At 42.0% G+C, this 14369-nt stretch overlaps 1 protein-coding gene across 2 annotated transcripts in view; it reads right to left on the reverse strand.

Moving 5' to 3' along the window:
• apaf1 (apoptotic peptidase activating factor 1) overlaps window positions 1-14369 on the reverse strand; it is a 39323-nt gene that overhangs the window by 13986 nt on the left and 10968 nt on the right. For both annotated transcript variants that reach the window (XM_015055908.1, XM_015055909.1), the window contains exons 22-26: window positions 12688-12813; window positions 10943-11074; window positions 10721-10846; window positions 8546-8671; window positions 6395-6541 (exon numbers count right to left, since the gene is read on the reverse strand). In XM_015055908.1, the coding sequence (XP_014911394.1) occupies window positions 6395-6541; window positions 8546-8671; window positions 10721-10846; window positions 10943-11074; window positions 12688-12813 (657 nt within the window). The remainder of the gene's footprint in view (window positions 1-6394; window positions 6542-8545; window positions 8672-10720; window positions 10847-10942; window positions 11075-12687; window positions 12814-14369) is intronic.

Genomic DNA, 14369 nt, shown 5'->3' on the forward strand with positions numbered 1-14369 from the left:
AAAAAAAAAAAAAAAAAAAAAAAAGAAAAATATCGCAAATATCTCCAAAGTAAAACTCGGATGTTTACTTCGTGGCCCTGCGTTACCAGAAAGCGCGCTCGTCTCTTAGCAACAAATTGACAACAAATGTTATTGTTCAAAAAACATAAGATTTCTTCTGCTCTTGAAATATACTACTTACTACTTAAGAATTGTGCAGTTGGTGAATTTTGCAGAAAAGTTCAAATGTTTGTCATTGGTGGTAAATATATGATAAAACTGATATTCTAAAGTAAAAATCTGATTTATATTTTGTGGCAGTTCGTTACCAGAAAAAACACTCTTCTCTTAACACCAAATTAATAAGAAGTAATATAGAGCAATAGGTCCCTTCTATCCATTGCTATGGCAGGCCCCAATGACGTAAGGTAGGAAGGAAGAAGGGAGGCAAAACCACAGAGGAAAAGAAAAGCATTGAAACGTATCTTTACTAAGGGAGACCTGAATTTTGGAGAGCACTGCTCCATTTCCAACATAAAGAGCTCAGCAATAAAGAGGATGTGTATTAAATTGGCTGGCCTGCAGTCAAAATCCTTCAGCTATAAAACAACATTTTATTTATTTGAATGGAGGGAAGTAGGAGCTTGAAATAAAAAAAGACAAAACTACACAGAATGATTGAAGTTGGGTGAGTTAATTAATCCACTCATTTAAGGAAACACACACCATCTTACTGAACCTTTTCGTCTGAATAATCTGCAGCTCCATCTCCACACTCGAGTTTTATTTTGGTGTGATTTGCTCGTCCAGAGAGACCATTTTCCCCCCCCCTTAGCAGCCAGAAAGACAATTAACCTTGGCTTAATGAGCAATGCGGGAAAAACAACTGGCAGATTAATATTTCACCAGCTTGTGTTTATTCCCCAAGATGAATGAATCCAGGCCATATTCACTCTGAGCAAAAGCCCCATCAAAGTTTTTTTTTTTTTGCAGAAACAAACGCCAAAGCGAAGTCGGGTCTAGCAGCAAACATCTGGGTGATGAACAGAGCGCTCGCTAAACTACGCGATATCTTGTAATAATGAAAAGCAGGAAGTTGAAATGGAAGGAAATAAGATGAAACAAGGCAGATGGGGGTTGTTTGACTCTTCAGAGTGTGTGTGTGTGTGAAGGTATTTTTAGAGGCAGGTCTGCCTCTACATTGGAGCTGCACAGCGGGATGTTCGTTTCTAGAACAGCGTGATGGAAATCAAAACTCCGACTGCTGCCCAAGCCAACACCGTGGCCCGTTAATGTCCCATTTAAATATCTGTCCTGTCAGAAGACAGCAGTCATCAAAATGTGTCACTTACGAAAGGAGGGACTGAATTGAAAGCTACAGAGTGGGTAGCTTTTTAACATCAAACACAGCTTTCATTTTGGCTCCTAAACAACTCCAAAGACTCACTGTACTCCAGTGTGACAGAGAGAAAATGAACCTCAACAATAAGCTGTCGCTATAGCCTAAGAATAACACAACGAGAAGGCGAGAAAGTGAGATGACTTCCAATCAAAGGTTTGAAGCTATTAATAAAAAGTCATGCCTGATTATATATATAGATTGTTGACAAGGTGTTATATTTTTAGGCTCTTTACTGTAGCTTGTTTGTTGTAGAGGCCTGGAGAGCAGGAGCTGTATTTGTAGTAACAGGAAGCCGGCGGTGGCTCTGTGGTGGTGCTGCTGGTTTGAAACTACAGAACCAATTTAGTCAGACGACCTGCAGCCTGTTCAGCTGGGTTTGGTATTCAGCCCACCAGTCTTAATGTGAACACATTTGTCAAAGTTAAGATCCACAAACCGATCCCAAAGGGAAAGAAGGACATGTCAACTTTGAGTGAGTCCATCAATAACCCATGAATTATCTGCTAATTTCATTATCTTAGAAAACAATTTCATCTATAGGTTTTTCACTGAAAATTGTTGGATATACCGGGAGGCCAGTGGAGTCATTTCTTATACTTTTCTATTCAAATTCTGGACTAAATCATGTGACTGCTACTCTGTGTTGAACCAGTCACAAATACAATCTCAGAAAAACAAACAGGGTTACAAAAGAACAACCTGCTTTGAAAAAAGGTTGTTTCCTTCAGCTTGCAAGATGGATTAGCCTTGGCAGTACACATTAAAGCAACTGCGTTTCCTTTCCCTTTCTGCTGCTACGCAACCCTTTCCTACGTTCTGACAGGTTCTTCATCCATCAGCTTTCTCTCGAGGGAAGGTCAGAACAACCTTCACTCGTTTATTTCATCTCATTTCCCTGCAACCACACGTTTCTTTGAGTCCTCCTTAGAGCGATGGGCTGTAATGCTTCAATGGCCGCCGCAGAGGTCTCATAAGGACACGGTTAATGACGGCGGCTCAGGCGGAGAGCACATAAAGAGACTCGGACCTGTACCGTAGTCCGTGTTAAAAACAGAATCACAAAAGAAACCTCAAGGCACCGACAGCCGAAAAATCCAAGAAGTCTCTAAGGTGCAGCAGGGAAAAGCAGGAAGGTCGCAAAAGTCGATAAACAACGGAAATGACAGAGAAAAAAAGATGAAATGAAGGTGTGAAATGGTGAGATACCTTTGGAGGAAAACGGGAAGAAAAGGTTTTGAGGGGGGAAAAAAAAAAACAGAATGAATGTGAGAAAAAGTATAAGAAGCCAAGATAAGGCAGTATTATGGTTTTCTCTTGCTCCCCCGTCGCAGGGAACTCTGACATCCAAAGTCTGTCAACAGAGATGACAGGGGAGACCAGTCATCTTAAACAACACTGCATCTTGGTACACACCACCTGGAAATGTGTATGCGTCGTAGACAAACTCTATATGAACCTGTTTGCGCTACACCAGCCTGGAAAACCAAACCTTTGTGGGAATCCTGCACCAGAGTATTGGCGAAAAGTATATCTTAGGGGGGTTCAACATTTTATGACGCTACAAACACATCATGAATTTTATGTGTACAATGTAGTGCACAATCAAATGGAAAAATGATTTACTTTTTCACATAAAGATAAAAAGAATTGCACAACAGAAGCTGGTGAATACAATGTCCCTTTACCTCCTCTATTGGTAAAATCCGTCACAGTTACAAAAATGTGTGTCAAGATTGTGCTTTTGTTTTTTTCGTTGTTGTTGCAAGATGATGGTGTGAATTATTCTGGGCTTCTGGGTAAGAGTGTGTGCCTGCAATCACGACAAGCCTTTTCACACCTGCTACCTCTTGGAAAGCGACACTGTGACCGATTGTCTCGTCAGTTAGAGAGCGTGCATGTATGCGCGTGTGCGTGTGTGTGTGTGTGTGTTTGTCAAGGCCGAGTGTGAGGAAGGACCCTGGAGCAGAAAGAGGCCAGAGAACAAGTTAGGAGTCCTCTCAAAGGAGCAGACCACACAGCTACATCAGCCGTCCGTTTTACAACCAGATGGACCAAAACACCCAAGATTCTTGTTACATAAAGAGCCACACTCCCGATAAGACGCATGAAAAGAGCTTAATTAAACTCTCTACTCCGGTACCTTCTCACAACAGGGAATTAGACATGCATATACTCCCACACAATGGCCCGCTGCTTTTAATTACACCAATACAAGTCAACCAAGCATACAAACAAGGGGGGAGTCATAAAGCATACAGTGAGAACAAGGAGGGCCGAACGAGTCAAAGAGGAAAAAAAGCTGCTTGAGAAATGATTAAGGCAGAAACGCCGACAGCGCCGAGTTAAAAAGCAAACAAAGAGACAAATGGACACAAACAAGAACTCTCGACGCCGAGGGGATCGGCGTCGCGTCAATCCGAGCGCCGGCTCGGAGAGGCGTCACCTGCTTCTGTCAGACCAATAACAAAAGTCGCCCTGCTCAGCGGCGGCCGCTACGCACCGAGCCGCTTCGTGGAAAACGTCTGGTGAACAGAGCCGAGATCAGAGAAGATCTGAAAGCTGAAAACTCTCCGCTGAATCTGAAAAGACTAGCAGCCTCTCCGCTTTGTCGGCATTAAAACGGAAACTCTCTTCCAGGAACAACAGTCAACAAGACATGAGGTGCAAGTGTCAACCCTGTGGAGATGCACAAGATCTGGATTTATACGGCTTAGCAGTTTATATCTGTGTCTTTTTGATAGATGCAAAGATAATTTAGTAAACTATTGGGTGAGGAATATTATTATCAATCAAGATATTGCGTTTTACTCCTCCTGGATGAAATATCCTCACAAGGCATTCAGATCTTTCTTCCAAGATTAACAGAACAATAATTAGAAAGGAAAAATTCTTCTATGAACTGGTTTTATACACAATTAAAACGTCTCTTTGACCACTATGACATTCAAGAAATGAAGATTTGACGTCTGGGAGACACTTTTAATCTCGTTTTACAAGTGCATTAGATAGAAGAGACATTTGTTGACTCCCAAAAGAGATGTGCAGGAAGACACTCCGACAACAATCATTAAGGAAGACGGACCACTAAAGATCATCTCTGTGCTCTGCCGGCTCTATTATCCGTCATCAGAGGCAGACAGTGCATGAGGGTAATTACAGTGACGGGCAGGACTTTCTCTAGAACTCATGGCAAAATAATCCATCATCTCGTCACGTCCAGCCAAAGACACGACGGCGACGAGCCTGAATAAATTTACGGGGATGATTGAAAGTTGCGGTTGCTTCAAGCGACATTTCTGTGTGATCTCTACTTTAGTGGGAAGGGAACAAAATCCCTGGTGTTGAATAAGTGGTAAAACATAAATTTACATTAGAAGGAATTAGTGTTCTATGTAAATTACAACATTTGAATAAATATAGTTTAATTTTTCAGTATGGGGAATAAAATCAAAAGCTTTCTGAACATCAAAATGTAGTTATAGATTCTGAAATTAAATGATAACGTGTCCATTTTACACATAAGGTGAAACTAATTCTCGCCATTTGTAAATGAAGTCCGTGTGGTTAGAGTTTCATGAATCCAGCTGTTCAGTGAAAATTGGTATTAGAAGTGCTAGGGACCATAAAACGCATTAATTGATGCAAGCAGCAACTTATTACGGTTCTGCTCATTTCCAGAGTCTCTAATCTCACCAATAGCGATCAGCTCTGGGTGGTATCACGACATGATTGGCCCAAACAGCAGCAGCAGCATCCACTGCTATCAGCTGAAACATCAACCCACACAAGCACATGTCGGCTCCCACACACAGCATCAGGAGTTATCTTCAAACGTAAACCCTCATCGATCAGAAGTGCTCTCCCAGGGGGATTACATCACTGCTCGGCAAATAGCCAATCAGAGGCGGGCTGAGATCGGCCGCTCCGCGACCCCCATCCGCTATAAGAGTAAAGGTGCTAGTCGCATCACAAGGTGGTACTGAGGTAATGTTTGCAGTCAATCTTTAGATATAGAACTGCAAAAAGATGCACTGCTTAGTTACAGTGGCGATACAAAAGAAAAGCAGCTGAACTCAGCCTCATTTTCTTCTTATTGTTTGGTTAAAGTGCTATTTTAAGGCCTGCTAGATTGGCAGACAGCGACTGCCTTCCTCCATCTGCTCCCTTACGCCGACTCCAGCTCCAAGTGTCAGATGTTTAGTTATTTCTCTGCCTTCCTTAGCAATAATCGTCCTTGCAATAAACGCAGGCTTATCTGTGAGCTGCTGGGAGGCTTACTGACTTGGCTGTGGCGGCCAATCGAGCTGCCAGAGTGTCTGCGAGCGACGCCTCGAACGCAAGCCGGGAGCTCGTGTTTCAAAACGATGCAGTTGGTGTCGTATCGGCCGAATGATAAATTCAACATTTCCAAAATGTAATGGTTTTTGCTAACATTTCATCAGATTCTCTAAATCATGTTTTTTTACGTCGTATTTTAGGAATATTTTGAATGTCGGCAGTATTCTGCACAAATTAGTAGGAGATGCTTCCAACAACATGGATTCTTTGTCTCTCCTCTCGTCCTGCAGATTCTGTAACCTTGATTTCAAAATGAATTGCAAACTGTAATTTGAACAGATGACTTTGGACCACTGAGTTCTTTTTCTTCATATCCCAGATATGTTTGATTCTGAGTGTAGCGGCTCTTGATGAACCGATTCAAGTCTTAGTTCAGTTCTGAAGATCCCCAAAGTTCTTACACGAATTTTGCTTTAAACTCTTCTCAAGGCTGAATTTATCCCCGTTGCTGGCACACAATTTGCTCCCGCACTTTTTCTTTTCGCTCAACCTTCTATGAACAGAGTTGAATTTAGCACTTTGGCAGCCATCTTTTGTGGCTTCCCCTCCTTGTGAAAAGTGTCAATTACCATTTTCTGGCCATCTGTCCAGTCAGCAGTCTTCCCCATGATTGTGCAGCTTAATGAGGTATAGTGTTTAACTAAAGCCCACGTGTTTGTGTTTGCGTTAGCGTACCTTTATGTAGCCTCCGGTAGAAACGAGCACAGCGTTGTTTGGGGAGAAGTGCAGATCAGTCACCCAACCTCCATGTACAGAATCAGTGGCGTCTTTACTTTCCTGGGAACAAACCTTCAGTAAAGAGCCGTCTTTAACACTCCAGATCTGTAGCAAAAAAGGAAAAAGTCCATCTTAAACATACACCTGATGAAAATCCATCATCCACTCCAGTAAGACAAGCAGTTCTCTCCATTATTGGAAACATGACTAAACACTTAGCAAGTGCAAAAAACATTTCAGTCAGATCCTGAGATTCTTGTTGACTTCTCATGTTTTTTGGAGCATAAAACATCTTTATTACATACTGAAGAATCCATTTCTTCCAGTTCTAAACACGTGGATCAGAAATATACAGATATCTAGTCATTGTTTCCCCACTTTTACTCCGCCAGAGGAATTATTTTCCAATTGTTTACAATTATGCGAGCACGCGTCGCATTTAAATAGCTCATTGATCCCAAGCTGCAGGCAAATGGAGAATTGATCCTGATGGCACTTTTCCACGACTGTATTAACAGAACATTCATCAGCAGTAACTAAACCCGACCAAAGTGCAGAGAATAAAACATCAGGGATGCAGGAAGTATATAAGAATCTTAATATTTTTTTTTTATTTGCAACTTATGAGTTTTGATGCAATATTTCCCCCAGAAAACTTGCTAAGCCCGAAGGTTTGATCATTCATCCAGCCGTCCGTCGTGTTTTTGAGTTAAATTTTTTTTTAAAGTTATCAGGAAATTTGAAAATATCACTTGATATTTATGTGCTATTGAAAGATTAACATGCCAAGCCTGGTGGGAGCACAAGTAAAGCCTGGTGGCCCGCCAGGCTTATAATACACTGGGGGAAACCCTGTGATCATTTTAAAGAAAATTGGTTGCAGTTTTACTTTTTTCCAAACCAGTGCTCACACTTGATCCTTTTCAGACGTATAATTGTTGCAGTGTAATGCAACTGCATGCATGATGCCGTGGATAAGTCCATTCTTAATTTCATGAACTAATTCCAACAATATCAGATGTCAGTAAATTTAAGAATTGCATAAAATCGCAAAATGTTTTCTAAAGAATCTAATCCTTTGGGTGTCTATATTCTCAATGTCAAAAGAGCATTTAAATGGTCTTTTTATGCTTTGAGCTACAAACCTCAAACTGTGTTTTAAAGAATCTTGGTCCATTTCAGAAGATCAGGTTTTGAAGAGGATATAACCAAATGCACTCCAGATTTAATTAAGAGCAAATGAAGCAGCTCTTGCAGGTAAAACCAAAAGCTACAAATCAGATTCAAACTTCAGGGTCATTAGCATGTTGTGATGTGCCACCATAGTTTGTGTAGGACACACACTCCCCCCTAGTTGGACAGGGAAAGAAGAAGAAGAAAAAAACAAAAAAAAAAACCAGAAAAATTTTTCAGCGCAAAACAGTTGCCGCCCTTCAGCAGGATGCCGCCAAAGGTAGGAAGTCATACTGCACTGCACATCTTTGACACAAACACATCATGTATATTCTGTATTTTGGCAACAGAAATGAGTGGAGATTTCATTGAATTTCTTGCAATTGGATTGAATGAGTCACTTTAAAACAGTGAAACTTTTAAACTCTCCACCTGCCACTGCAGCATTTTCTGCTGCAGCTCTCATTATTTTAGACTACTTAATTTAACTGTGTGTGATTTTTATTTATTTATTTTATTTTTTTGGACATGAACTTCAGGTCCGCAGAGCCTTAGAGATCCAATTTGCTCTCTCCGTCTCCTCCCACCAGCAATCGTCTCCTCCTCCTCAGGCTCTCTCTCAACTTCCTAGTTTACGCCTCAGTCTTTCATCTCAATCCCTCCTCACATGCATGCACTGCAGTAATCATGATGTATTAGTAAGCACTTACTCTAAATGAGTGATGACATGTAATTAGAGGTTGATTTCTGGGAATAAATGTTGACGGCTCTAATTACTTTTTGTATCCTGAGCAGGAAATTAGATGGTTTGAGGCGCTGTCGTTGCATTCAGTCTGCAATGTGTGATAAAAAAAAAACCCCAGCTGCAATCCCTTTAATTTACCACAATACAAACTGCTAAAGCCAAATGGACGGCTGGATTTCAGGAGTACGCACTCTGATCTCTCCGTTGTCGTCTCCCGTAGCGAGGCGTTTGCCGTTCCAGGAGAAACGGCAGCTTCGGACGCAGTCTAGGTGACCTCTCAGGGTGAAGACACACTGCCAGGATTTGCAGCTCCACAACTAAACATGTGGTGAAAAGCAAAATGATGCAGAAAAAAATAATTCTTTCAGATTTGACTAACACCTAAAGCATGCATTTAGTAGAACTTAAATGAGTTAAAGTTCTACATACTAGCAACAACCTGAACTGAAATTGAAACTCTTTTCTTTTGCAAAAAGGCAAAACACAAAAGAAAGAGGATTCAGGAGGTAAACTGTGTCCCATCTGCACTGTATAAACATAAACAGCAGAGTTTGTTCATACAGTCGCAGTCGTCATCCTGATAAATCTTCCACAACTCGCTTTATGGTGCTACAGCTCCTTTGTTTCTAATCTCTTTCCCGTCACCAGTTCTTTTTCTACCTCCTTCACCATCACATTGTGTTACATAATAAATAACTCAACCTCTAATTATGCACTTCATTTGGCAGGGATAAGTGCAAGAAAAAAAAAACTGGGAAAAAGTGGGGTAAGGATGAGAGAAGAGCACAGCAGAGCACTGTGATGCTTCTGAAAGACTTTAAAAGGCGACACTTTCTGGTTCGACCTCGGGACAGATGGAAACCAGGGACATCGGTGGTTGTGTTGTCGTTTGTTTCTGTGAGCCAGAAAAGCCCCGACTCGGGCTGGAGAGCAAGGACTCTGGCTGGCTGCTGACCAGCCCGGTAAACACACACACACACACCTTAATTACGATCACTGCCAAATCCGTAAAAACACACGCCTGCTGTGAGAATCCAGGCTGGCGGGTAACCAAACCCAAATTCCCACGTGAAACTTGGTAGCAGCGGCTCCTGATTGGGTTATTTAACAAAAGGTGGAAGGATCGTGCTGGATTTGGTTTTGGTGCCATAATAAAAATGGTTGAAAACAAAGATTGCATAACAGATGAAGACCCTGAAGCAGCAGCTATAATCCACTGCTGGACAGTGATTCATGAGGAGAATAAGCCACTTTTGCAGAACATGTTGTGTTACTGCAACTAGCAGTTATTTTAGTAACTGATTTTTCTGATGATTAATTGGATAAAGAAATTGGCACATTTTGCTGACTTTTCATTTAACCACTTAAGAGTTTTCATGCAATATTAGAAAATCATTAAAAATGCAAACAACTCAATTCCTATTTTAAAATCAGAAAATGAACATTTTATTCCCTACAATGTAATAACACAGCATTCCTATAGCGTATGGATTACGCAAATACAATGTAGGGATAATCTGTTTATAGATTAATAACTGGATTTTAAAAGGTACTTAGATGGGTTTTTTTTATTTACAGAATTATAATCAGGTGAGATTAAAACTACGCCAGATCTGGGTTGAATATATTTACAGGAGACATTTTTGCTTCATCTTAAATGCAAAAATTTATTTATTTTTTGTAAAGTTTTGGCTTCATTATTGCTCTGGCTGCGTTTTTTCAGCACATGGCCTTTTTTGAACCTGTATATTCTAATTAACTAATTACTAAATGAGATGACGATTATTTCTACAATCAATTCTTCACAATAAATCTGATTGCTTCAGCCCCGTGTTGCAGTTTAACTTTCTATAATTTGAAATGTACTGGAGATGTTTGCTTTGTAAAGTGACATGACGTTGGTTTTAATTTAACTCTATACACAAACAAAACTGAAATAAAATTTGAAGAAAAGTGGATCTCTCCCAGCATTTTAAGTCAAAGTCAGCCCAAAGTCGGGCAGAGTGGTGTTGCTGCACGGCAACCTGGCAAACGCTGCATCCAGAGAGGGTGGTGGGCCGGCTAACCTGCAGGGCTGCTTGGCTAGCAGGAACTTGAGTCTCATTCGGACGCAGAAGGACAGACCAACCTGCGGCTAACTCACCAGGCCTGCAGCCATCTGATGCTGTAGTTTCTAAAGTTTCCCGTCTCCTTGCATGAGAATTTTTTTTTTTTTTTACCCTCGGACTTCACTTGAAGCAACACATTAATGCAAACATCCCTTGAGAAAAGATGCGGATGTGTAATAGGTCACGCTGTCACCCCGGGGCAGAAATAGATACGTCCCATCTCGTGTGAGTGTGTGTGTGTGTTTGTTGGTGTTGAACCTTAGTGGTCTTGTCAGCGGAGGTGGTCGCAAAGAGACATCCGTCTGGTGAGACGTGACAGGACAGAATGGCTCCCTGATGAGCCTTGATGTCCTGCAGTTTCTCTCCGCTCTCAGTGTCCCACACCTGGTAGCGAGCAGAAGGAGGACGGATTATTTACGGTCGGATGTTACGCTGCTGTTAAATGTAGTGGCAAAGTGCGTTCCTGTGTGTCACTTTCACCTTCACAGTTCCATCAAAGGACCAGGAGAGCAGTCTCGAGTCATTTGCCGAGTCGGAGAGCAGAGAGAAGCATCGAACTTGCTCCCTGTGACCCTGAAGTACTTTACACTCGCCTGATTTCCACTTCCACACCTACACAGAGTAAGAAGGAGAGCGTTCTGTCAGCAGCAGCTTCCTCCTGCCTCAGATCACATCTAAATGTCTGAAATCAGGACAGATTTAGTCACTTTTAAGTGATTACTAAATTTAAAAAAAAAGGGTGTTCGATTATCACAATATCCATCAAAAAACTGAACAAACACAAAGAGGTTATTATCGTGCCTGCTTTTATTTCTAGTACTTGATGTTGCTTTTTGGTATCAACTTAGTTCTTTTTAGCTCAAAGTGAGCGGTAAGAACTTGAAGCTTATCAAGATATATTGTGGTATTATTGTCAAAAGCATAAATGCTGCTTTTGACAAACATTCCCATTTGTAATGTGCTTCTTTAGGACACCAATCACATAATTAGTGCAATTAGAATCACTAAACTGCACACAGTAACTACATTTGATCATATTTACATATTTATTGACACCCTCAATGAACATGCCGTTTTGGACTTTAGAAACCAGTCAAACCGATGGAGATAATTCTGATTTGTTATATTTCTTTTTAATACTGAACCGTTTTCACTGTTGTGACTCTTCCAAACAAAACTTCTCACGTATCGAGTGCAGATAATTAATATTTATGAAGGAGACTGAAGCACTTTTCCAACTCTAGACTTAGATTAGTATCTTAGGCCCAAAAGTCGAAAGTAAATACAAAATGCGTGTGTGGAGAGAAAACTCTGGGCCTGCAGATCCACATCGGCTCTATTATGGACGCCGGCAGATAAATCAGCAGAAACTGGGAGGCTGAACTGGGAAGCCGATAGAGGCAACCATCAATCACGTCCCGCTGCACGGTGTTGCCGTTTCCCCTCCTTTATTGGTCTGAAGGTTAAAATCCATCACCAAACAACATCCCTTTCATTTACATTCACTTTGCGTTTGCATTTCCATTTAAATACACGCTTCCATTTCCTCACGAGCACATGTCAGGCGGCAAGAATCTGAATATTTTCTGAATAACCGGCGGACGGGCTGAGAATAGCGATGCTGCAGGCGGCAGCCGGATGAATACAAAATGAGAGCGCCGTGTTTTAAACGGAGCGCTGCAGTGGACGGCGTCCGAGGGCAAAACTGGAGGATGGCGAGGAAAAGAAAGAGACGGCGGGAATGAGACGGGAACGGCGAAAGGGAAAACAAACAACGGAGCATGAATGGTGAGGTCAACAGAGCGGAACAGCCTCATATACACACGCACACATATATACAGCGTTCATATACAAACAGAGGCAGTTGCATGTGGTCAACAGAGGAACAAGAGGAGATAAGGAGCTGAGAGGCACAGAGGAGGAGGGATGAAGAATGGAGAGGTGAAGAGGCCAACGGAGACTAACAGGTTAAAAACACCAGAGAGCCCAACACTGCTGATGAATGATTCAGTGCTGCAGGTACTTTAGTCAAGGTGAGGGATCGGCATGGAGGCGGAAAAATTAATCAATATCCCGGAAGAAAAATGGGAAGCAGGTTAGGAGAATGAATGTCCCATAAAACTGAGAGGAAATACAAGTGAGGGACAGGAGAGGGAAGAGACAATTAGTTGGAAAAAACAAAATATAAGCGCTAGAAACAGGAGGAGGAGGGAAGCATAACCTACCCTGATGGTGGTGTCCTCGGATGAGGTGATGAGAGTTTGTCCGTTCTGGCAGAACTGGCAGTGGAGCACGGTCTTGGTGTGTCCCAGCAGAGTGGCTAAAAGCTTCCCTGAAGGCAGAGCCAGCACCTACACGGAGCAAACACGGAAACATGAGCAGCTCAAAGAATCAAAGTCACCACGCAACACGCCACGGTTTGGATGCGTGTTTAGGAAGGAGAGAAGGCGGTTTCATGATGGACGGCACGGCCAAAGAAACACACCAAAATATAAGGCTTTAATATCAGTCGATGACAATTATTGATGATTTTTATGTTTAAAATATCTGAAATAATGCCAAACTTTCGCACTCCTTTTCTCCTTCCACTTCAAGCCGACGTTTTCATTTTCAGGCAGTTTCAACCTGTTGCTAGGTAACCAAAGAGCGAGTGAGTTAGTTGATGCCATCCACATTGCTTAGCCGGCCACGAGAGCTTGAACGGAGGTTGAGGGAAAAAAAAACAGCATTTAGGACGGCCTGTAAGTCAAAGGTTAAATAGCTTGAAGCGCATCATATGGTCAAAAAAGCCTCTTCAGCGGCAGAATGGTTCACTTCCAGACTCTGGACGTTTGCTGAATGTCATTCCAACGGCCCGTTTTCAAACAGCTCCTTCCCTTTCTAACTGTGATCATAACTTCTCAGTTTCATAACTAGTAATGAATCGCTCAAAATAACAAAGATCAAGTGTAGCACGACACCTGTGAGAAAAGCTGAGCAGCGTTGCAACATCTGGGATTTTAGCGTGTTCTAGAACAGCCAGAGCTCAGATGAGAGAGTGTTGAAACGTCTGAGCAGACAGAGCCTGAGGCCATGCCTGCCACGTTCTTAGCTGAGGCTTTCTGTTCAGGTGGAAGAAGGAACTCGACCTAATAAGAAAGGGTTTCACAAACTAAATGGAAAAGGATTCATTCCGATTTTGTCAAATTGAAAGCGAAAACTCTAGTGTGTTCTCCTGGGAATGAAAATCTGAAAGGTGTGGCCTGCATTTGCATTCAGCTCCATTAGTGGATACTTTGTAGGACAACATCTATCCCCAATATCTAGAAACTCAATGTTATCTCATAGTTTGTAGACTCCAGGAAATGCGTTTGTGGACATGAAGTGGTTTAGGGTTGGACTTTGACTGGGTAATTTTAACACATTAATATAATCTGATCCAAACTGTTGCATTGTAGCTGTGACTTTATGTCAAAGGCAATAGTCTTCCTGAAAGAGCCATCACTAATTAGCTGACTTATGAAGCCAACTGATTGAACTGGATTTTATTTAGCAAAAACAAAACGTGCCTTGCAACACTCGCCAGAATTTTATTTACTCTCCAAAATGTGCAACTTTGGATGATCAAAGAACGACCCAACGGTGAGAACAACCCCTTTGCTATTATTAGTATTCCAAAGAAGCAAACAGTCACTTCTAGTCCATCTCCGCTGTACAATACCTGCACCCTGCCTGTGCACTGAGCTACAGCCAGCAGCACCTCCCTGCAGGAGGTCAGCAGTTGACGGATCCTGCAGCCAATCGTCCTCAGCAGCCGACTAGCTGTCAGCCCTGACACCCGCCACACAACACAAACACATGGTGTATTCCTGCGTGCCGGAGGCGCACAGGCAGACTGTTCTCTGCCCCACATTTTTCACTAAAAGGC

The sequence above is a fragment of the Poecilia latipinna genome, unplaced genomic scaffold (assembly GCF_001443285.1).
Source record: "Poecilia latipinna isolate Pla-1442-1.1 unplaced genomic scaffold, P_latipinna-1.0 Scaffold1341, whole genome shotgun sequence".
Lineage (NCBI taxonomy): Eukaryota > Metazoa > Chordata > Actinopteri > Cyprinodontiformes > Poeciliidae > Poecilia > Poecilia latipinna.